The 24242-nt window shown below is 43.2% G+C and overlaps 1 protein-coding gene and 1 non-coding gene across 17 annotated transcripts in view; both read right to left on the bottom strand.

Annotated features, from left to right (window-relative positions):
• Window positions 1–24242, bottom strand: part of dgki (diacylglycerol kinase, iota) — a 43979-nt gene that overhangs the window by 16868 nt on the left and 2869 nt on the right. For 8 of the 16 annotated variants that reach the window (XR_011240117.1, XR_011240118.1, XM_069519601.1 and 5 more), the window contains exons 2-5: window positions 5598–5706; window positions 3719–3823; window positions 469–543; window positions 121–177 (exon numbers count right to left, since the gene is read on the bottom strand). Coding sequence is in view for 14 of the 16 variants with exons in the window: in XM_069519601.1 (XP_069375702.1) it covers window positions 121–177; window positions 469–543; window positions 3719–3823; window positions 5598–5706 (346 nt within the window). In the remaining 2 variants the exon portion in view is untranslated. The remainder of the gene's footprint in view (window positions 1–120; window positions 178–468; window positions 544–3718; window positions 3824–5597; window positions 5707–24242) is intronic. The other 8 variants (XM_069519604.1, XM_069519608.1, XM_069519610.1 and 5 more) reach the window with 3 other exon arrangements.
• trnae-uuc (transfer RNA glutamic acid (anticodon UUC)) lies at window positions 1723–1794 on the bottom strand. The gene has a single exon. It is a non-coding gene; the product is annotated as a tRNA-Glu (tRNA).

Here is a 24242-nt window from a genome sequence, read left to right as displayed (position 1 = left end):
CAACACGCTCATGTTTTCTTTTTCTCACCGTGTGAATATGAAGCACAATAATTCCTCTTCTCTCTCTCACTCACACACACACACACACACAGACAGACACACACACACACACACACTTACATCTCTGAGGCATCGAGATCCTCCCTCTCTGAACGTCGGTTTACAGCGGAAGTTAATCTACACAGACGCAGAGTAAATAATTAACAAACGCTGAATATCAAGTTATATTAGTACCAGGTTGACGTACAACCACATGAATATTTAAAAGTTGGAATTCATAAATACATCATCCACACTAATGGAAATTATGCAATCTTAATAGAAATTACTACGGACAAACAGTTTGGATGATGTATGTAGAGGTGGTGATGATCGTCAGGAGTTTTTTCTTTCTGTAGTTACTCTTGTCAGACTTTATTTATACCCTAAATTCTCCTCAACAACAATGTGTGTGTGCGTGTGTGATACCTTTTCTAGTTGCTCTATGCAGCCAGTGTGAACAACGATCTTACAGGCTGCACATTTCCTCCTGGGGGCCGACTTCTTGAAGGAGAAAACAGACACAGAACACAGAGGGCAGTGAGATACACCAAACAAACACACACACACACACACACAAACATAAGCTGTGTAAAGATGCACACCCTGTTACACTCTCACAGCAGCAAACAAACACACACTGAAATGTTCCCAAGATGCCCAAACATTTCACTTCTCTTTAAAAATGCTTCAGCAGATTTTCACCAGCAGCTCCAACAACACGGTGACATCAGGCAGGAACAGACACAAATAACAAAGCAGGAATTATAATGGCACCGAATTAACTGTTCTGCTTTTTGTACTAGAAAACGCCCAAAGGGGACAATAAAGATATATTTGATTAAGGAGCAGAATACCACATGCTGTGTATCATATGTAATTACCATAAATTGAACAATGGAAGTGCTTAAACAACAAAAAGTTAATCTGCAAAACAAATCTAAACACTAAGAGTCCAAAATATGTTTCGAACACTGCATAAATAATTGGCCCGTATGGTGAAAAAGTTATTCCATCCAGTCACTGCTGAGATATTTCAGTAAAAGCTAAAGTGCGGCGGTGGAGTCAGGAGCTGAGCTGCTTCCCAGACTAAAAGCAAACACACTATTACTGCTGATGACGACTGACACTGTAAATCAGAGGTTTAACACAAGATGCCTCAGTCATTTGTCACACTGTGTAACTGGCAATAAAGAATAATAGGCAAACACTCGAGGTGCCAAATTGCTGTTTGCTTTTTGATGAATAATACCGCCCCGCTGCCCTCGCTCCTACGAGACAAACTCGTCATTATGGGTAATAATGTGACAGCCGATATTGGAGTGGTCACAGGGTTCACTCGTGGTCGGTCGCCGTGAGCAGCACTTAGTGGCACAGTGCCTCTAAAAGAAAAGGTCACATAAACAAAGTAAATACATCTTTACTACCTGGGGACAGGCAGTAAAACTGGAGGACACGTGATTTGTCAAATATCAATAAAGAGGCGTCCGGCGCTCTGAAGCAGCAGCGGCTGAGACTCGTTGATGTAAGTGATGTTTGTCAATCATTACATCTCATTTAGCTGACGCTTACAATTAGTGCATTCGTCATCTATGAGACGGAGGTTCAGCACGTTGCCCAAGGACACTTCAGAATATAATTATCAATCACATTATCCGAATGAAATCACTGTTAAAACCAATGTTCCCATACCGGGAGTCGAACCCGGGCCGCCTGGGTGAAAACCAGGAATCCTAACCGCTAGACCATATGGGACATGCTTCTAATGAAACCATCTCTCAACCGTCCATGTCCCATCTGTGAACATGGTGGAGGTGGCATTTATGACCATCACTGTAGTCTGCCACCAGGGGGCTATCGAGGTGACTGTGCATAACGTTTGGCGTTTTGCTGTCACGTGGTCCGTCTTTGCGTAAGGTTGATTTCAAACAAAAACAGTAACACCCCAAGCCAAAGCTTTAACAAGTACAGTTCTGCAGCAGCCGAGCGAGCGACACGAACACAGAATAGTCTGCCTCTCTCCTCAGTCTCCCACTGAACCACTGTGAGAATGTGTAAGCAGAGGTGACAGATTTTCTGCAGGAGGACTCTTACATCACCCCTCACTGCTGAGTCTAAAGCCTCAGCTGCAGCCTTCTCAGCGCCCGGTTTGTCCTGGATGACTGAGACTAAATCAGCCGTATCCACAGCGGCCGTGCGCAGGTAGGAATGTGACTCCGCTGACGTCAGCTTGTCATTGTAAGTAGCCCACGGCTCACAACGCTGCTGAAACATTTATCTAATTAAATTCATGACAGGGAGAGAGAGATTATGGGGAATTTATTTTTTTTCGCTGCGGCTCCGTCTTCACGGGCAGCAGCCTCGGCGCGTTGTCGAACACGGTGTAATTGCATGTCACCGACGGAAATGTACAGACGTGTCATTATATTCACGTCACAATGAAAGGCTATATTTCTCAGCGCTCTATTCCAGGAGCCCCTTGTGAGAAGTGTGAGGATGGAGAGAAGCGTGTTAATATCTGTAAGATGATTTCTATACGTCTCGACACGCTCGTGATTCACACCTCTTTTTTTTTTTTTTCTTTCTTTGTAGACGTGGTTCATCACAGTTTGTACGAGTCGACCACGAGCTGTCTCCAAACCGCTCAGATGGACCAGACCAGATTTCAAGCAATTCATTTCTTGTAAATTCCCAAAAATACTGAGCTGCAGCATGTGAGCAACATTCAGTTAAATACGACTCTGACAATAAACAAGTTCTTTGAGTTCAGCTCTGAAATCACCGCCGTGCTTTTAGAAATTACAGCTCTGCGTGTTCTCTTTCTTCCCACTCCATCTTTTGATGTGAAATCCACAACAACACATTTCAACAACAACACCACCGCCGCCACTGCTGCTGCTGCAGCCCTGTGGCAATAATCTTCTCGATGTAACGTCTGGCTCGTGGCCGGCGTCAGTCCCGTGTCCTGACCAGCCACACCTGGCTGACCACAGATCAGCCAAACACACTTCTAATTCTAATGTCATCAGTAAGTTTTTATTTTAGTGGAATTAAAGTGATGCCTGCTTTTCAGAGCAAGACATTTAAAGAAACAATGAGTCAGTGCTTTGCAGAATATGATATATGAGGTTTAATATGATGAAGAGCCTTTCACAGGTATCATCATTTATTTTTTCTGTTTTATCACACACGCACCACAGGTTTGTGCAGATATCTTATTATTAATTATGGTCATTAACCCGTTCGATTAACACTCATGTATAATTCCCTCATAATAAACTGAAGTCATTTATTATTCATTATTATTTAGTATAAATAGTCACATCACCAACGTGGACGTCGGCGTTTTAAGAACTAAAACTGCTGCTGCCCCGACTGTGATCTTTTAAACCTTTGCTTCTTTACTGATTTCATTGATTTATTTATGGACTGCTTTTATCGTGGGAGTTTAAACAATCAATCACGGTTCTTTTCAAGTGTCTTCATGGTCCCCAAGCGCCCATGTCCCTCAGACATTAATCCAACCTTAGCCTTCCCACAGTTCAGCTCATCTTACCCCTAAACTAAAACTAAAACCCTAAAACATCCTCACTCCGTAAGATCTATACACAAAATGTTCCACACACTGATACAACCACACACTCACACACACACAGAGAGGAGTGGTCAGCGTGCGTACACCACTCACTGCGGTCTTCAGTAAGCAGGTGTCCTCTCCGAGATAACAGAGCTCTCCTGAACAGCTCGTCTCCATCCACAGGTGATCTCCGTTCACGGCGTTCTCCTGCAGAGGCACAGACAAGAGACACAAAGAGGGAAACGATGATATAATAACTCACATTGTCCTCCTGCGTCTCTCACTCAGATCGTTTTCAGTCGTATTAAACTGCGACCACACGAAGAGCACTCGGCAGCGCAACTGGTCAACAAGTGTGTCAAGCACATAATTGCGGCCGCTGAGTAGGTTGGTAATTTCACAGTTCATGTTGATTTTAGGCGCCGATCAAAACACCACAGGGCCCAGAATGCAAACACACACCTACGTAACGCACATCTACATGCATACAAACATGTGAGTGTCTATGTCTGCATGTGTGATTGTGATCAAGCAGCATTTGGTGCTTTTATTTACTGCACATAAAAGTAAATATATTTCTTTGGAGGGAAATCTGAACAGAAATGTTTTATGAATCGACGATAAAAGGAATCGTTGAAACAAAGAACACAAACACAGCTGAGTTCATCGCTGGCCGATTTATTTCGCTACTGAACCTAAAGTATTGGAATATACAAGAAAAATGTTTCGGGGCTAAACACACAGATTTTCTTCTTGCTGTGAGAGAATCCAATTAAAACTACAGCAACGACAAATGACGACATGTTGAGCACAGGGTCTGAGTGCAGAGGTGGAGGAAGTGTTCACATGCACGTGGCTTCAAATCGTTATAATTGCCATCGATATCTAACTCATCCAAAACCTTGAAGTGACCCCGTAGTGAATATGCACTGACAGTATCTGACTCATTAGCTCCTAACAGCCTCAGTAAATGAAAGTGTATAATAATTTAAGCGTGTGTGTGTCGTGCAGAGAGCTAAAGGCCAGCGATGATGTGCTGGAAGTGTCCCTGCAGACAGAGCCAGAGGGGAACTTCAGATCTGCCCCCTCAACAGTTTGTCTACTTACACCTTCCAATTAACAATACGGCATGTTTTATTTACTGTTAATCATCGGTGCATGATTTATTTACTGCCTGACTGCTCGGTGTAATAAACCAACTGGTAATCGACAATATTTACAGGATCTATTTTTAGCACGATGCTGTTTTTCTTTCTGCAGGTTTCTTCGCTTGTTTTCTTTCAGGAAGCAGAATCAAAATGTTTCTGCTTTGATTATTCTACAGTGAAACCCGTCCTCTGTTACGGTCTCTCTTTTCTCTTTTTCTCTTGATGAATCAGTCAAAAATAACAGCCTCTCTTTCTTCCATTATTGTAAACAGGGTAACGTTGGCAGCGGTCGTTTCTTCACACCCTGTTTCACAAACATTGCAAAAACAACCACAGCAGAACAACAGCTGACTCAAATGAGACAGTTTATACAAATGTATAAATAGTTAAATGCAGTCAGATGCAGTTTTCAAATGTTTGGCGTCATTTTGAAGTCATTTAACTGAATTATAGAAAGAGCTGGAGATATTTATTGGCAGATATGACATGTCTGTTGATGTGAAAAGTTTTATTTTATAAAATAAATAATAATAATTAAAATTACACAACCCAAAAAGTTCTGAAAAGACATTTTCTAGTTATGAACAACAACCCAAAAGGAAATTGCTGCTATTCACTTCCTCATGAACATACGGCCGATGAAACCAGTCTGCTAACAAATCTGTTGGCATAAAAATCCAAATGTCATCCGGTGACTCAGCCAAACGAGGACAACAGAGGCTGGGACTTTTTGTGCTGTATTTAAAACCTTCAGATTTTATTTCTTGGAGTATGTGTGTTGGTAAAATCTTGCAAGAGCAGACAAAAACAATCTGTATGAGTGCATGTCTGACCGTCCAGTCCATGCAGGTGCGGAGCTCCTTGTTGGGGCCGTTGGATGCAGGAGGCAGGGAGAGCTGCGGAGGACCGAGGTGCTGGAGGCCTGAGCGGGAGATCGCCTTCCTAAAAACGACACGGAAAGAAGAAGAAATGTTCAAAACCAGCTCTGTCATTCTTTCCTGTGACACAGTTCTTTCTCAACGCAGGGCGGCCGAATCACACAGAGCATAATTTCAGTATAATTCAGCATGTAGATGAATTATTTATGTTCAGAGACCATTTCAGTGGGTTCAGCTGCAGATACTTGGTTGAGGAGAACTGGGAGCAGCTTGGAGGAGAGACTGCCAGCAGCACTTAGGGGTGATGAGAGCGAGAGAGACGACGGCAGCGCCGTTCTGTTAGAGGATGAGTCAGCATCCATCTCTCTCCATGTTTCAGTCTCTGACTCTCCCCCCCGTACACATCCTCTAAACCCTTTTTGTCAGATTTCTCGTCTCTGCGTTTGTATATTTTCTCTTGGTTTGGATTTTACTGGATTTTAAGTTTCCATCATCACCCCCATCACCACCTCCTTTACCCGCACGAAAGAAACAACCCACTCCACACATCATAGCAGCATCCAGGATCAACTGAGTCTCTCCTCAGTGGCCTTTTAAGGCCCCGAAGAGAGGTCCGAGATGTCAATCACAGTTTCTCACCATGAGCGGGGATGTGTCTTATATTGCTCCACCAATAGTCCAAATCCAAAGAGTAGACTTTAGTCTGACAGTGAAACAGAGTGAAAGAGGAAAATCTTTTGCTTGATAAATTACAGATAATGAAAATAACTTTTTGTTTTGTTTATTTACGAGTCCATTTATCAACTAACTGTGTGTGTGTGTGTGTGTGTGTGTGTGTGTGTGTTTGGTTGAGGTATCACTAATGATGTGGAGGCCTGTTAACTGTCGCATGCTGAGGTTATGCTAATAGTAGTTACTGTGAAGGTTCTAGTAGAGGAGGTGTGTGTGTGTGTGTGTGTGTGTGTGTGTGTCTTTCAGTGGAAAAGGTTGCACGGAGCATCTGACCTCCCTGTTGAAAGTTTCAGTGGACGTCTGTCTAAAATTATCAACCAGGACAAAGAGGAGTCCACTTACACAACCTGTAACCTGATAACACAACCTGACACACACACACACACACACACACTCACACTCTCTCACATACACACACACACACACTCACGACTCTTGGGATAAAAATAGTCTTGCGTGGGTGACAACAGCATAAATGCAAGGACGTATGGTGACTGGACATATGCCACGCGGAGCAGGGGACCACACAAACACACAGAGACTGAGAACTGACCCACGGGTTTGTTGAAACCATTCGTTTGGGAGTGAAACCAAAGGCAGAAACTTTGACCGACTGCACCTGCTAACCCCCAAACACAAAACGAGTTCATCTTCATTTTACCTGCAAATCACACACACACACACACACACACACACGAATCCACTCAACTGTGCGAGAGCTTGAGAACTGCACGACAAATGAAGTCCGAATCTAAAATGAGTTGTGCGTCGCAGAAATAAAATCCCACAGCGCAAAGGTCAGTGTTGGGAATTTAGTTTTGGTGGTTAAGGTCATGGGCTGGGGGATGTCATTGAGTGTGCACACGGCTATTCAAAGACAAACGTGTACCTGCGTGTGTGTGTGTGTGTGTGTGTGTGTGTGTGTGTGTGTGTGCGCGTGTGTGTACCATTTCAGGCAGCGACAATTTACTGTAATGCATAATGACATACTCATCACTGAACACACATTTAAATATGCAAACACACACTCACTCACACTCACACACACTCTCATCCAGAGGTCATGGGACACCATTATATTTGAGTGAGTCCTAATCTACTAAAAGCAGACAGGATCACAGGCATTAAGGCTCTCACTCCTAAAATCTAAACAAACAGTGTGAAGCTTTTTCAAACACACGTACACACACATGCAGTTGATTCAAGTAGATGAGTTCTCTCTCTGAGAGGCTGTAAAAGTGCATCAATCTAAAAATACATCTCGTTTGAAAGCATTTAAATAATTCGCAGTGAGCGTCCGGCAGAGCAAAAACTCGAGCAGGGATTTTCTGAGGTTCTGTGTCGTTCTGTCTTCGACGTGATGACATGAACAAAGTGTGTTTGACTCCACTCCTAACACCACCTACTCCTCTGCCTCCATCTCTTTCCTGTTCTCCGTGTCTGGCCCTCTACCTTTTCACAGACTCGCTCTCTTTTCCTCGGGGAACTAATCGCGTTCCCCTTTCCTCCTCCTCTTCACCTCCTTCTTATCCCCACATCACCTCCAGTTTTCCTCCCCTCCCATCTCCTCCTCCCCCCTCTAATCTCCCTCTCTTCTTCTGCCACTGGTTTGCTCCTCCTTTGCTCTCCTGTCATCCTCTGCTCTCTCTCTCTCTTCCTCATCCTCCCCCTGCCTTGCCTACTCTCTTTATTCTCCTCCTCCTCCTCCTCTTCCTCCTGCAGAGGTGGGTTGTCGGCGTTGCTATGACAACGGCACAGCGGGAGCATCGGCAGCTCATCCAGTAATTATATTGGTGGAGAATCTGCTCCGTGTGTGTGTGTGTGTGTGTGTTTGAGCAACTTTAGTGTAAATACAATGACTTGGACAGAAACCTAATCACCCTATGTGGGATGACTGTAACACACACACACACACACACACACACAAACACACACACATCGTGCATTAACCGTCTTCATTACACAGCCCACGTACTGACGATGATGTAATTCTTCAACTGTTTTCTAAATACAGATCCTGTGTAACCATGCAGGGGTCAACAGTTACTACAGAGGGAACTTTTCACGCACTCGACTACTATTCAGGTGATGAAAGTGGGAAGAGAACGAGCCCCTTGAGGTGGGTGTTATCGTAGATGTAAAACAATCCCGCGCCGCTGCACATTTTTTCTGCTGCAGCCATTTAACCACTTTCTGCAAATCCCCTGGTATTAAAGCCTCGTCGCGCCCGTGCACCGACGCTGAAGATAAACGGTAAAGTGAGAACAAAAGTAACAGCCACGAAAATAAAGAGGCAGCTGCAAGTGGGAGGAATCCAAAGAACATCTTCTGACTCCTGAAAGCAGAGGACGCTGTGATTATGTGGGAGAAGTTGGTTGACAAAAGAGACACAACTGCACCAGTGTGGGTTTCGGTGTTCAACCAGTTTCTCTGTGCAGACAAACATTTGTTCAAGGTGTGGAGAATGTAAACTACATTATCCATATTGAATAGGGATATTTATGTTATCAAAATATCCTTTTCTCATGTGTTTTTTCATCCAAGCCTGTGTTCAAAGTCTAAAAGTCTCTTTCTGCAGATTGGTCATCAGCCATTGAGTTTTCTAAAGCTCAAATCATTTACTGTTTAATTCAATTTAAAAATGATTCACGTGTAGCATCAGTTACAAGGTTGAATTTTTCTACCAAACACGCTCTGAGTCACACCAGTCCTCCACCATATACACAAAGCAGCCTTGGAAACGCTCCGAGCTGTCAGAGCCGCTCACCCACTCTGATGTATAGAGTGAGCGATGACACGATCGTGAGAAATAGATTTGTTTCACTCCCGGTTGACCGTAGGAGCCATGATATGCCCCGTTACGTTGATTATGATCCCTGAATAGATACGGTTCAGCTGCAGAGGTTAACTATGGCAGCCGGTCGACAGCGTCACTCACCTGTAGCCGAGGAGCCGGTGAAACCAATGCACCTTTTTCACCCTCCCACTCCTTCGTGCGAGTCTACGGGCTCCGACACTTATCATCATCATTACTCTGTGATGTTCCTTCACTTATTCCGTTGCCTATATCCCCGTTAACGAAGTCGAGGAAAAGGAAAATCAGCCATTTCCCCCCGCGCGCTCACGGCACAGGTCAGGTAATTATGCCACTCAACGTGACAGGCAACGGGAGACCTGACACCAGACACCTGAGCCCAGTCCTGTGTAGCAATGTGTGTGTGTGAGTGTGTGCTTTTTGATTCAGGTTAGGGTTACAGTGACGTGGAGAGGGGACGATTTTCACTTGAGATTAGGTTAAGTTAAAAAGGTCGGACGTGAAGAGCAACATTATGTTTATAGGTAGTGAAAGTAGTCAGTGGACAAGAAACAAAACTGAGTGAGTGTGAGATCAGTGGATCCACAATACTTCACATCCGTCCTCTACCTCCGTGACTTTCAGTTTGATTAAAGCTGATCAGCCAACGACAGAATGACAAGTATCACAGAACAGCATTTAAACTAACAGGAGAGAAAGTGATGCATAGACACGATGCTGTTAAAGGTGACTGGACTTTGCTCAGGATTTAAGTTCATGGTTTACATCACAATATAGATATAAACACGTCAATGTATTATTAGTCAAAAACATCATATCGAGAGAAGAATGTCCGTCCTTCTGTTTTCTCTTCTTCCTCACTTCGTTGATTCCCTGACAGGTGAATCTGCTCTATTTTTAGAAACATTACGTAAGAGATATAACCTGGCAAGGGCAACTTGAGAAATACATGATCACACACACACACACTGAGAGGAGCATTTCTCCCTCACACACCGTTTGAGTGATGTGGAGATTTAAAGGCTAAAAGGACCTGTACTGTTTAAAGCCGTTTTATGCAGATGGAGCAGGAAGAGAGGAAAAAAAAAAAAAGTGCCTCACAAACTATATTCCAGAGGATTTTAATGTCTGATCGATATGTTCGTTAGTGATTGATATTTCTGTTCAAGTTCCTACATCACAGTTTGTACACAAGTTAATGAGGATGTGATTGGTCGATGAACGACGAGAGAATAGTTGCAGCTGCAAACCAATGACAGTAAAACGTCTCCACAAACTCAACACAAGACGATGATGCAGCTGCGGTTTGAACGAGCAGCACAGAGCAGCGTTAATCTCAACATCAACACGTGCACTCGATCAACTGGTGAAATGTCATTTACTGGAGTAGAGGACGTTCTTCTGTTGCTCCGCTTGTTTCTTTATCTCCCTCCTTTCAATCTCCCCCCCCTTCTTTTTCATCTCTTCCCAGTTTCTCCACCTCCTTTTATCCTCTCCTTCTCTCTCGCTCTATGTGGGTCACTGTGAAAGGCTTGTTCGTTGCCGCTGGTGACGCAGCATGCACGGAGCGCGCGTACGGAGCGCGTGCACGTGAGACGGACAACATGGAGAGGACGTGCCTGTGTCTCTGCAGGCCTCCTCTCACTGCCCCAGGTGATGGCGTGTGATAGATGAAGGCCGATCGCCACACGCAAACACGCACACTCAGTATAACACACTCAGGGACTCACGATGACTTTGGTTTTGTCCTCACGTATGTGCGTTCATTTTAAAGTGCGGTTCTCTATTCCACCCCAAGTCTGACCACAATGCACACACACACACAGGAACAAGACTGCACACGGACAATAGCAGGAAAAATCAAATCACAAAAGACGCACACATTGAGACACACACACACACAGTTACTGATAGATGGTGCTTTGTGTGTGGTCATTTATTGTGAGTCTACACAAAACATTTTCTTATCTGGTCGACTCTCTGAAATAAACACACACAAAAATGTTTCCCCATCTGCCGGCTGCGGACTGGTCAATGTGTTTATTTGTGTGTGTGTGTGTGTTTGTACATGTATGTTGGGGGCAGGGTGTGAAGGGTGTGGTTGTCATGGTAACCCCACTCAGACTTCCTTCCCAGTTTTATCTGAGCGTACAGAATTCCTCTCTGTCTGACCGTCTTCCTCCCAGCGCGTTCCGTCCGTCAGTTCGCAAATGTCACCTCACCGTCTGTGTCACCGGCCGTGGATATCTTCCCCGAGCTCTGGTCTGCAGGCGCCCACAGCGGTGGACGACAAACCAGCCAGTCGCTTGAATGATTTGACGCAGCTTGTCCTCCCGGCCTGCGGAGCTGCTCTGATTGTCTACCACATAAACCACCTGATGCACTTGCGGACCGTGATAGTGCCCAGAAGTTGCTCCGTGTACACAATTGGCACATTACTCCAAATCATCTGGACCGCCGCCTGGTGGCTGGCTGCAATCCCCCCTCCTCCATGTTGGCAAATGGGAGTTCTTATCACACTGATCGTACTGCCCATGGTCGTTTGTGTACACACACATATATGTATATATGTGTACATATATGTATATATAAGCTGTTCTGGAGTTGGATCCTGACGGCGCTGAGTTTACCCCTCTACTTTAATAAGTATAATATATTTAATTACAGTCTACTTTTCTCTTCTCCGTATCTCTGACAGGGAGTGGGTGTGTGAGAGCAGCTGCAGTCGGGTACACTATCAACTCTTATTAGATCACTGTCTTCTCACACACACACACACGCACACGCACACACACACAAACACACACACACTTCTGGGAAACACACTGTTCTTGGGACTGCAAGTGCAACATGGTCACCATAACACACACACAGACACACACACACACAGAAGAAGGGGTGTATAACAGAGACAGTTAAACAGAGGAGCAGATGCTGAGACAACAAGCAGGTAGAGTTTCACCGTAGAAGAGGAGACAGAGAAGTAAACGTTTATCAGTTAATCAACAATTAAAATCGACAGGTATATTGATAATATCATTATCTAAGCTGCTTTTATCAGTTTTGTATTGTTGTGTATTGAATGTCTTTGGGTTTAGGACTGTTGCTGGGACTAAATCAGACTTCTGGTAATAATGATTGACGTATGTTTGAGTTAACTCAATTCATCTATGATGAAATTAGTTATTTAAGATAAGACAGCGGCAGGAAACAATGCAATACAATAACCCATTAGAAAATAATCCAGTTGGTGCTCAGTAAAAATGATTCAAAGTGGAATCATGAACATTACATTACTTTGTGTTGTGTGTTTTTCCTATGGGCATGTGTGTGTGCATGTGTGTGTATCCGGTTGTGAGGCTGTATACAGGAAGTCTGACTCTTTCCCTCTGACCTTCCTCCCTCTATTTATAAGCATTCTCTCTCGCTTTCTCCCTCTTTACTTTGTGTCCCATTATTATTTGAATTTAGTCTTTATGAGTTTGTCCCGGTTACATATTTCATGTAGTATACAGTACTTTAAAAAAGTATTTTAAACTTGTTTTCATACTAGTTTTTTCCATTTGCATGCATTGTACCACTATTACGAATTCATACAAGATTTGAGTCAATGTTTATAACTCATTTTTGCATTTGCATCCATAAAGTCGTTATACGCTCTAAAAATCTCTTAACTTCCAGCGCCGGTGCATGTGCATCCAATCTACCAGTGGCTGTCAACAGGTTTATAATTCTTAACAGCAAGCGGGAGATATTGTTGGTGTCATAAATCGCAGATATCTCCCACATGGAAAAATATTAAACGTATGATATGAAACTTTGGCGACTCGGTGTCTCTCAGTCAAAACAATAACAAAATACCTCGTTTGATGGCGGCGTGAAGCAGCGAGGGATCATGGGACCCGTCTTCACCATCAAATCTATTTTAAGTGACTCAGGCGTAAATCTTGCGCACAGATGAAGTAACATGTTCAAGGTTTATTCACATATTACGCAACAAGTCGCAGCAGAGACGCACAAAGTCACGAGTAAATATGATTTGACGTAATTAAAAGACGGTAAAATGTAATGTCCTGTCGCCGTGGATAAAACTGGGATAGTTTACGTAAACAAGTGAACAAAATATAACAGGTCTGGTTGTTTTTACACATTCTAAGAATTGCCTCATATTATATCGGTGAGTCAAAGGCTGAGGGGAACGTTCCTCCATCTCAGCTGCTCGTGATTTATCAGTCTTGTTTCGGTACATTCCACATTTGCAGCATGTTTACAGCTCATCTCTCCCTTTATCTGATTTCACTTCAGTTCCAGTTTGAACACGTGCAGATGTGACGCTGCCCTTCACTGGACACGGCGAAGGTCTGAGTGTGTGTTTGACTGAGCGAGCGAGCGTGCCTGCCCTTCACTTCACTCCTCCACTGGCCTACATTAGTCCTCCTCTGAGGGAGGATGAGGAGGAGAGAGAAGCGGAGATCCAGAGAGAGAGAGAGAGAGAGAGAGAGAGAGAGAGAGAGCAAGTCAGATATGAGAAAAAGAGGAGAGTGTGAAAAAGAGAGACAGAGGACACGTGAAGTGAGAACAGAGAGAGGGAAAGGAAAAGGGATGTGAGAATAGAGAGAGGGAGTGAAGGAGAGAGAGCATCTGTAGGCGGTCTTGGCTTTGCCCAAAGGCCTTGGCTTCTCTCCTCATCCTCCTCCTCCTCCTCCTCGTCATCATCATCTCCTTCACACTTTCAATTTCTCTCACTCTCAACCTCATCTACCTCTTTGCTCACGTCCTCATCCCTCCATACATCCACTATTTTCACTTCAACTCTGATTCAAATTCAGATCAGTAGAAAGGAAGCAGGAATGTGGTTGGTCAGAAATCTGAGATCAGATTCATATCATCAGAACTAAACCTATAAGAAACATTTGAACAATCATCGATATCAGAATACTGAACCACGCATGAAACCCTGAGCCTGGAAACATAGAAAGAAAATGAAATCATGTCTGTTTGTGGCCTTTATCCCAAGTGAAGAAGACTTTAAACCAGAGACAGAAAAGACACGTAAACACAATTTGTTTTGTCGTTCAGGATCATTGTTTCCAGTAAGTCAGGACGCCACAAATCTCCCTGTGATTATACTTATACACAACATCTCAAGCGGAGCTTAACAGCACCTTCAGCAACAGACTTATTCAACCCTGGTGTGTAAAGGAGTTACACACAAGATCACTCCTGCTCACTGTTATCTACAATTCATCTCCTTCTGCCATTGAACCGCCGGTGGACTCATTATTCATTCTTAACACTCTGCTCTCCGCACATCAGGAGCACATCGGAGAAGACGGCAGATTCTAGAGAGAGACCGTGGCTCGCTGCAGAGTTGTTGTTGTTATCATCATCGTGTCAAATTACCACATTTAGCTAATGTTCTTTTAAAAATATTAGAGTATTTATTTCAAGGTCTTCAGGCTTGAGTCGGCACAATTTTCTGAAACAGATGCAGGATTAACAAATTCTAAATATTCACACCGATCAATGTGAATAAAAAGTGTACGTACTGATTATTTCATTGGGATATTGTAATTCAGACTTTTATTCAGGTTTAATTTAACTCACGACACATGCACGCACAGTTACATTTCTGCTGTGACTGATACTTGAGAGGTAATCTCTCTTGTTTCCCAACCAGCTATTCTGTTTTTTTTTTTTTTTTTGTCCTGCAGAGTCAGCAATGAATCTTTTCCAGAACTCCCACTCAGAAAACCCACTCTGTTTCTATAAGTAGGAAACGAGAGGGAGAGAACTGCTTAAATTGTCTGTGGATGGACTCGTATCTGTCACAGAGCTGGAGTGTCAACTCAACATACTGCTGAAACACACTCTCACACACACACACATTTACAAATAGTGGTTTCCATGTTGATATTTGCAGAATAAAAAGGGGGAAAATCGAGATCCTAGTAGCTTCTGTCTTTCTAGGAGACTGAGGATAAACCAGTGAGAGTGTCTTACTTGTAATTCACCCAAGTTATTGTCAAAAAGGCAAAGACGGACAGACGAGAGACGAATCCTGAACATCCGTGCCCCAGAGACGACCCACAAATATGTTGCGATGACACATCCTCTCTGGAGGCAGTCTGTGCTGCGACCGTCACAAACTGGAACGACACTGATTTGAGACACGTCTTATGAAATATTATTAAACCCGTTTATAATTAGCCTTTTTGTTGTACTCGCTTGAACTATCAACAAGAAGACAGGGGTGTTATTGCCAGGTAGCGCTGCAGTTCGGAGATATTAGCGCCTGAAGAAAATAAAAAAAACACAACGCAATCTCTTAATGATCCGTCAATAACAACACAGGTTCACCCTGCAGCTGCCGACTTGTGAAGAGCACGAGCAAAAAATGAGATATCGATTTCAAATAACACAAAACATTCTCCTTCTCCATCAGTCGGTCATCACACCTCCTGCAAACACCACGACAGGACACACCGGCTGGATTTCTCACTTGTTAACATTCTGAGAACATTTTTCCTTCGTGTTGGGGAAAGTGACACATGATGCAAACTGTCACGCTGCACAAACTCACACATCTCGACAGATAAACACAAACAGACGCAAACAGTCGTGAAGAGGCGCAAAGACAATATCTCATGTTCACAGAGACGCGCTCAGAGGAAGAACTGAAACACTGCTTTACTTGAGTATTTTCTTCTCATGCAACTCATTTTCTGCTCCACTACATCGATCAACTTTAGTTCCCAGTTATTTTACGAATAAAAATGTTGGTAGGTTGGTTGTTGCTTCTCCTTTTTGTAATGTTTTGAAAATTAAAATGTGTTATTAGTCATTTTGATGTTTGGATTATTGGTTGACGGGAAAACATTCAAACATTTATCACTATTTTCTGTACAATCAATCGCTTAATATTGCCGTTTAAAACTTTTACTGATGTAAAACCTTGAACCCAACTGGACTTTTCCAAAACACAACAAACATACATCATAAATAATCTGCTGTGCTGACTGAGATAAACTTGGAGCGGAGAGCTGCAGGTGAACAAATGATATCGAGTGAACCTCACGTGAATCTGAAACCTGTTCGACTGGATTACTAAATAATCCTCGCTCACTCACTCATGGCAGACTGAGCTGTATATTCTCCCAGATCCAGGATTAACATGACAAACTGTCACAATCAGGGACTGAAGCGGTTCAGTTTCAGCCAGTTTTGTTTATCAGTCTCACACACTCGTCTTGTCATTAGCTCCTCTTGTACAATCAGACGCGTTCAAACAAAAGAGCAGCGGCTGGATCGTGGATCCGCTCACGTTATCTTCTGACTGTCAACATTACCTGGTTCAGACCTGAGCAGACGCGTCCTAGCTTAGGTGGTGATTGTGAAACTCAAATAGTACGTCAACAATCTCAGAGTGTCCAAATCCAACAAATCTGTTTGGACAAAGTTCTCTGAGTTTTTTTTATAACCCGTGACTGCTCGTGAGTGGGAAACTGGAAAGTGGCGTTCATTTTCAAATCACTGGTGAAACTAAACTGAAACCACCACATTGTCAACTATTCAGAGACGTCCCCTATCGTCCCGTCTTTGTCCTCAGACAGCGCTGCTCCAAGGAACAATACGTCTCTATCCAGGTTTTCCATCGCGTTGTACAGATGTTCAGATCTGACACACACACACACACACACACACACACACACACACACACAGAAACTTGCAGTGAAGCGGTGAAACACTGCATATATTTCCTCCAGTCAGTTAATACATGTCATGAACCACAGCCAGAACATGGGAGTGATACTACCCTCTCCTCACCCGCGCTATCCCTCTTTCTCTCTCATATCTTCCTCTGACACCTACATAATTACACAGTTTGTCAGTGTGTGTGTGTGTGTGTGTGTGTGTGTGTGTGTGTGTGTGTGTGTGTGTGTGTGTGTGTGTGTGTGTGTGTGAGCAAGTAATGTGGGGGAGGCATCAGATTCACGCTGTGCATCTGTATCTGACCTTTACTGCTTAGAATAGACACACACAGAGAGAAGACAGCAGAGAAAATGAGAAACAGATAGAGACCGAAAGATAAAAAGAAGATGAGAGCGAGCGGGGGCAAAAGTGAATACAAAGGGGAGAGAGGGAGGGAGGGAGGGAGGGAGAAAAGAGAAAGAGGCGAAAGGAGAAGGGTTGGTAGGTGAGGGACGTAAACACAGAAAACTAAAGTGAAATGTGGAAACAGATGAAGATGAACGTTAGAGCAGATTTTTAATCATTCTTCACTGTGAGGATTCAACACTTTTCCACTTTTATATTGAAGTAAACTAATTATAGATAAAATAAACTATCTGCAATTTGCAGACGTGAAAATGGATCCGACGTCGTTACAGTACGTCCACAGTAAATCTTACAGTGGGTGAGAAAAAGGAAATGTACTGTCTCTATAACCTCAGGCTACAGCTGCCTAATAAAATTAATCATTTACTAATGACTCTCATCTAACCTGAGCAATTAGTCCACACACACACACACACACACAAAGAGAGTGGGGGGGGAGAGAGAGAGAGAAAGAGAGATTAAGATGCTGTCTTACTAATTATAGCATGTCACTGCAGCTGAGGTCCACTGGGTCGTGTGTGTGTGTGTGTGTGTGTGTGTGTGTGTGTGTGTGTGTGTGTGTGTGTGTGTGTGTGTGTGTGTGCATGTGCGTGCGTGTCAGGGACCGGAAATCACAACAGCAACACTTGGCTTCAGGGAGAAGAAGAAAAATATATCTATCGATTAATTATTTATCAGTGTGACTGATTAATTCCAATATATTGTCATTCACGTACTGAGTCACATTTATAATTCATGTATGTGAGAGAGAGAGAGAGAGCTTTGAGGTTGAGTGGTCGTTCATCTCTCTGAGTGCTGAAAGATGATCAGTGCTCAATAATCCTACCTGCGCACACACACACACACACACACACACACACACACACACACACACACGGGACACAGCAGAAAGGAGTTAATCCATGTTTACAGTATGAAAATGGTGGTGTATTAGTGTTTGTGAGGATTAAGAGAAACCTATAAATAGACGTAAATGTACAGAAATACTAGGAATCACCAAGAATCTCCGGAGTAGTTGATTATCTACAGAAAGCAAATAATGTTCGTAGTAGAGCCAAACCAATGTTGTTGTTTTTTTGGGGGGGGGGGCTGATGCACATACCGAGGAGTAAAATATCTAATTTACCAATAATTCTTTTCTAAATATAATTTAACCATAAACAAATACTCTCTGGTTTCTTAAATCTGAGAATTTGATGTTTCGTGATGATTTTTGATGATTTCCTAACAGTTTGGCCAAAAGACTAATCAGCAGATTAACCCATGATGAGAATATCCATTAGTTGAAGACCTGATGCTCACATTTACCAAAAGAAAAGAATAGAACAGTTTGGATGTGTCTACACCGAAGGGAATAAAACCTCCTGGGAAAATGCGGAGCTGATGTAGAAGCTGGCGGAGCCGCACATCTCTCCCATCCATGACACTACATTTAAAAGATGATTACACCGGACAATAAATTCACGAGAACAAATCAAAGTACAACTTTGTCGTTCTCTGAGCTGCTGAACACAACGGGCGAGAAAGAGAAAGTCTGAAGAGAACAAATCACAGTATCAGAGGTGAAAAACGTGACTGAACAAGAAAACTCATTAAAATCATGGAGGCAGCGGAGGATGAAAGTTTCCTTTTCTGCTGCTGCTGCTAAGATACTGAAACAAAAATAAATGTCAAGCTTTCTTCTTAAAAAAACAAAACAATTAAATGTTGTATAAGTTGAAAAAAATATTCCAGGTTCTGCGACTATGCCACAAAATCTTGTTATCCTCATGTTGCAGTTTTCTTATCTATTCAAAGCCAAATCAACCAGCTCCAGACTCAAATCAATATAATCAATATAATCAATATAATCACTGGCCTCTAAAATCTTATCATCTTTGAGTCCAATTGACAACTTGAGAAGCTTTTAAGTAAATTACCTGAAACAGATTTTATCATGTTCAAGAGGCCAGAAACAGTGAGTGAGGCCACGGTGACCTTTGACCTCTCAAATCCAATCAGTTAATCCATGAGTCCAGTTGAGACCATTGATGACACAGTGATAAAATACAATTTCAGCTCAACTACATTGTTTAAATACACTGATAGATTTCATTCATTTTAATCACTTCAGAATATATTTAAGGTCTCTTATTTTGCCTTCAGTCATATATGTACTTTAGCAGCTGTATATTCTTCGACAACAAACATGCACACGCACGATTCTGAAACAAGAGCGAGACGGAGAAGGAGAGGGAGAAGGAGAGGGAGTCGTGGCTGGCGCTGCGGTGATGGAGTCAGTGTCACCTCAGCAGTCAACTCCACAGGTTCATTATCGGCTCGATCTAAACAGATGGGCTGGTTGGGAGGAGGCGCTGCTGATCTCTCCGAAGAATCAGGAGCCGTTTAGAGGTGAGTGCTTCCGTTAAAGTCACGTACGAAGTTTTCTTTTTCTGTGTCACTTGCTTTACTATCGTCAACACTGTAAATATAAATGAAACCTGCCACAGAGAATCACCTCAGGGGGGAGGTTTAATTATTTCTTATTAATTAACTTAACACATCTCTCCCTCAGAACATCTCTCGCCTTCAGCACTGCGTGTTATTTTCATTCTTATAATTCAATGATATATTTTTGTTCTAATTAAATAAACACTGCTCTGACACATCGACCTGTATCCTATTTAATAATGAAAAAAATAAAGTACCTGAAGTATATTTTCTGCTTTTCTTTCTACAGTTTGTTTCAACGTGGGGGAAAAAAATCAACGATGAGTTGACGTAGAGAGTGAACGTTACTGAATTCTTTTAGCAGATGGAAACGTACACTGTGTTGTACCTCGACTAAATTTACAGCTCCTTCCAGTCCCGTAACTCTTTCCTGTGCATCTGAGGAATGTAAACAGACATGTAGAGTATATCATGTGTTCAGGGGGAAAAAACCACAACAGGCTTTTGTTCCATTAGAGCAAATTCAGTGCGATTAGATGACGCTCGTATTGATGCGGTCGGTGAGCGGCTGCCAGGACGATTATACTGAACTGTCAGATCATGTTCTGTAGCTCAGACGGACAGTTTCCTCTTCAGGTTGGTGAAAGACACTGAAGCTGTTTTTCTGACTCCACACGGGCGTCGGACCCTCATCACCAAAAGCTCTGGAATCTCATCGTCTTCTAAATGTATGGCTTTTCATCCTGTGATATTTGTATTCTTTGTTTATTCCCAGTTCTGCGTCCATCACCGACACAGCCACTCGCTCACTGACAATATCCAGCTGTATTCTCACATGGACTCACTCTGGCATTCTAAGGAGAAGGGGGGGGGTGGGGGTGGCATGAAAAACTCCAGAGAATGTCCAGAGCAACTGACTCAAACATTTATATTGTCACACGCAGCCACTCCAGATAACTTCAGGGGATTCTCTGGGGTTCAGCGAGCGTCTGAAAGCAGCTTGACTTGAGAGATTAGAGTTAGCAAAAGCGAGATCTTTGTGAAACACTCACACAACACAGGAAAGGGGCCACAAATGGCCACATATACCAGTGTGTTACAGAAACCTCCTTTCACAACCAGGCAAGTGCCTGATGGAGAAGGAAGTAATTGACTAATCTTAAACATGTCATGGTTTCTCTTCAACGAGGTTCCTCTTTTGCACAATCGAGAGCCACTTCGCGTTTCTCTCCTGTTTTTGCCTTTTGCCCTCTTTTCTCAGCTCCATTTCCAAGCAGGAAAAGCCTCTTACGGCCAGCCAGACGACTAATAAGGAGCGGCTCCTGTCAGCCAATCCCCCTTAATGCCTCAGCACACAGCATTGTGGGCAAAATAACCCCCTACACACACACACACACACACACACACACACACTCGCTCACACTCTCAAAACACTCCTGAAAAGGCCAGGAAAGGAAAGAGAGAAGGAAGTCTGAAATACCACTGTTCTAAAAAGAGACATCCCCATTCCTCTTCTCAGAAAATGGCCGATATGTTTAAGCGTAAATAAACGCATCACCAGCCAACAGGAACCAAGGTAGTCTCTGTCTCTCTTTAATGTGTGTGTGTGTGTCTATAAAATACGTGTGGGCAGAGAAACACAACAAATCATCCTGATGAACACAGACAGTAAATCCCCTCAGTGTGTCGCAGCATGTACGTCTATTACAAACTGCTTAAATTCAGTTTGACCTCAGCTTGACCTTGTCTCGTCACGAGCCTTTTCCAGACACATCACTGGCAGCATTCGTGTTTTTTAATCTTAAATTGCAGCGTTAAAAACAACTTTTAAGAAAACTTTTCAAGCATCTCTGACAGTCAAGCTGAGGAGATTGTGGTTTAATCTTTCAAAAAAAAAAAAAAAGGCATCTGTTGAGCTGTTATATCTTTTGAATCATCCATACTTACACCCAGCTCACTCTCTCCTCCTGCTCCTCGTCCTCGACGGGAAACAAGTGATCATAAATATGCATGTATATATCTGTTCACCCGCTCCGACGACGGGAGGACAGGAGGAAAACTGTGTCCGAGAGCCTGTATTTCATCAACAATTGGTGCTCTCATCGTCAGCTTAAAAATTCATGAGTGTCTTTAAGCTGCCCAGACTCGTTCCACTGAATTTAACACAGACGGTGCAACAATAACCAGCACTGGTTGTAGAAAACATACACTACAGATGTTCAAGTGTATTCAGCTGAGAGCTCCTTATTGATTTTATGTGTTAGATTCACTTAAACTGTGAGGGGGAATAACGGGGAGCAGGAAGTAGAGCCAGACAAATATGGATTTTGGGGAGCCGATGCCAATACCCCCCCAACAAACTCCACTGTGACTATTTTGAACGAGTAAATATGTTGAGTGCTTTGTCCCCTGTTGCGTACAATGAGCACGTCTTCTGTTTTGGCCCTTTCAATCTAATTTCCCTGGGGAAGGCCGACGCTATTGTTCTGCACCGTGGTGTGTTGGTTGGTTACACAGTTACTGTAAGCAGCACGACATTGCAGAGGTTTCTAGATGTGAAACGTCTCTTTCGTTTAGGTTGTTTCAGGCGGCTGCGGACTCGTGTGCATTGTTTATAAAAAACCACAGCAGGGTTGGACCGCGAGGTGAAAATTTCAGGAATGACTTTAAAAAGATTTGAGGTATAAGCACTCTTTGGAATCTGATGCACGTTCAAAGATGTTATTGTACGTGTTAATTTGCATTGAATTACGCATGTTAATGATGCTGCCTGCATTTTTAGAGCAACGCAATAAATGCATTCGTTTGAAAGACTTCATGAGCTTTTCAACAACAATAAGCAGCAGTGTATTGTTGGAAATAAGTCAGGGACCTTAAATACCCAGTTGTTGTGCCTGAAGAAACTCTTGAAAGTCTCACAAGTTATCAGGCTTGTTTTATTTTTAGAGACAGAAAACTTCTGTTCCTCCGCCTCACGTATCAGTTCTCTATTGAGTAATTTAGTTACCACCTCATGACGCTTTCAGACCTTGTTTGGTTTCCGACCCTTGAGACCTTTCAGTTTAGTCTGAACCAAAAGTACCAGGTGTGAAAGTGGACTGTGACTGTGGAGTACTGCGTCTGAAGGTGGCGATAATAACCATAACTTTATCAGTACAAGTAAAAAAGTGCTTCCAGGTGTGAAAACGTCCTCAACGTGCGTCGTCCTTCTTCAGTAGCTCCTCTTCTTCATGTATGTCCAGTTGTGTCAACCCTTTGACAAAAAACTGCCCCCTTTTCATTTCTCTCTCTCTCTCCATCTTTTTTTTTTATCCCTCCCTGTGTTCCCTCTCCTCTTTGTGTTTTTGTCCTAATTGAAGCCTCAATAGCGAGTTTTATATTCTGGCAGCGTCAGATGATGAAAGGGCTTTGATCACTGTTTACCCCTGCAGGTGGTGCACAGCGGCAGAGACACGAGATACATTTATTTCTTTTCATGTGTCGCCTCTCGTCTTGTTTTTGATCTGCCTCACCAGTCGCACTCCTCTACTGTATATTGTCTCCAAAAAGGGACGAAAGCCAACAAGCAGACGGGACAGTGGTGTGACGAGCGCTTATTGTGATCTGCTGTTTGTGAAGTGGGCTGTAAACAGTGGAGGGATAATGTTACGACATCCTGTCCTGTGGCAGTTTATTTCTGCACCGTTTCCCACGAAGGCGATGGTGAAATCTCACCACATGATAAGCTGGGGGATGAAACTAAGCATTTGTTTCTTTGTGTTTCCCCTCGTGGGCAAACAGCTCATGTTGGCATTTTTACCAGCGAGTCGATGGTCAGGGGGCAGTTGGTCGGTTTCCCAGACAGAGACTGTAGCAACGGTTCAGTTACCGTTAGTAACGTTTTTCTCGTCACGTGTGATTCGGGCAGAAATGTCATATCTGTGGTTCAAAGATAAACCATGAACCAAGGGGACGGTGTTTGACAGCAGAGAACAAACGCTCTCTGAGCCTTTAAGTGGATCCAGGTTACACAGAACTGAGAACTGGATGGGAAACTCAAAGCCGGAAACACGCATGAAGTGAAATCAATATATTTACAACAACATGGGTCAGTCTTACAACGGCACTGAAACCTTTGGGGGTTTGGGTTGTTTATCAGACAAATACGTGTTTGACGGCCTCATGCTATGTTTCTCTATTAGCTATCTTAAAGATAGAAAACTGGATAACACTGCATTCCTTGCCCACAACAGTCCAGTACACCACACCCAGAAAATACATAATGTGTCATCTTCCACCGTTCAAACAACACTGCAGCATTTTACTAATTCAAGCCATATGACAGCTCTCAGTTCCATCAGTTCCACTGAATATTTTGTAAGTTAATCTCCAGCATGACTGCTAACACCGTCACGGTCTGGCTACATCGTTTGTCTGTGAGGAACTAACTCTGTCAAACCTGTGTTTTATGGGTTTGGGGAAGTGTGCAGCGTCCAGCTGCTTGACTGAGCAGCTCACTGAAGTAA

This window comes from Paralichthys olivaceus, chromosome 23 (genome assembly GCF_024713975.1).
Source record: "Paralichthys olivaceus isolate ysfri-2021 chromosome 23, ASM2471397v2, whole genome shotgun sequence".
NCBI lineage: Eukaryota > Metazoa > Chordata > Actinopteri > Pleuronectiformes > Paralichthyidae > Paralichthys > Paralichthys olivaceus.
The sequence above is the reverse complement of the archived record's forward strand: the minus strand, read 5'-3'. Positions and strand labels throughout refer to the sequence as shown.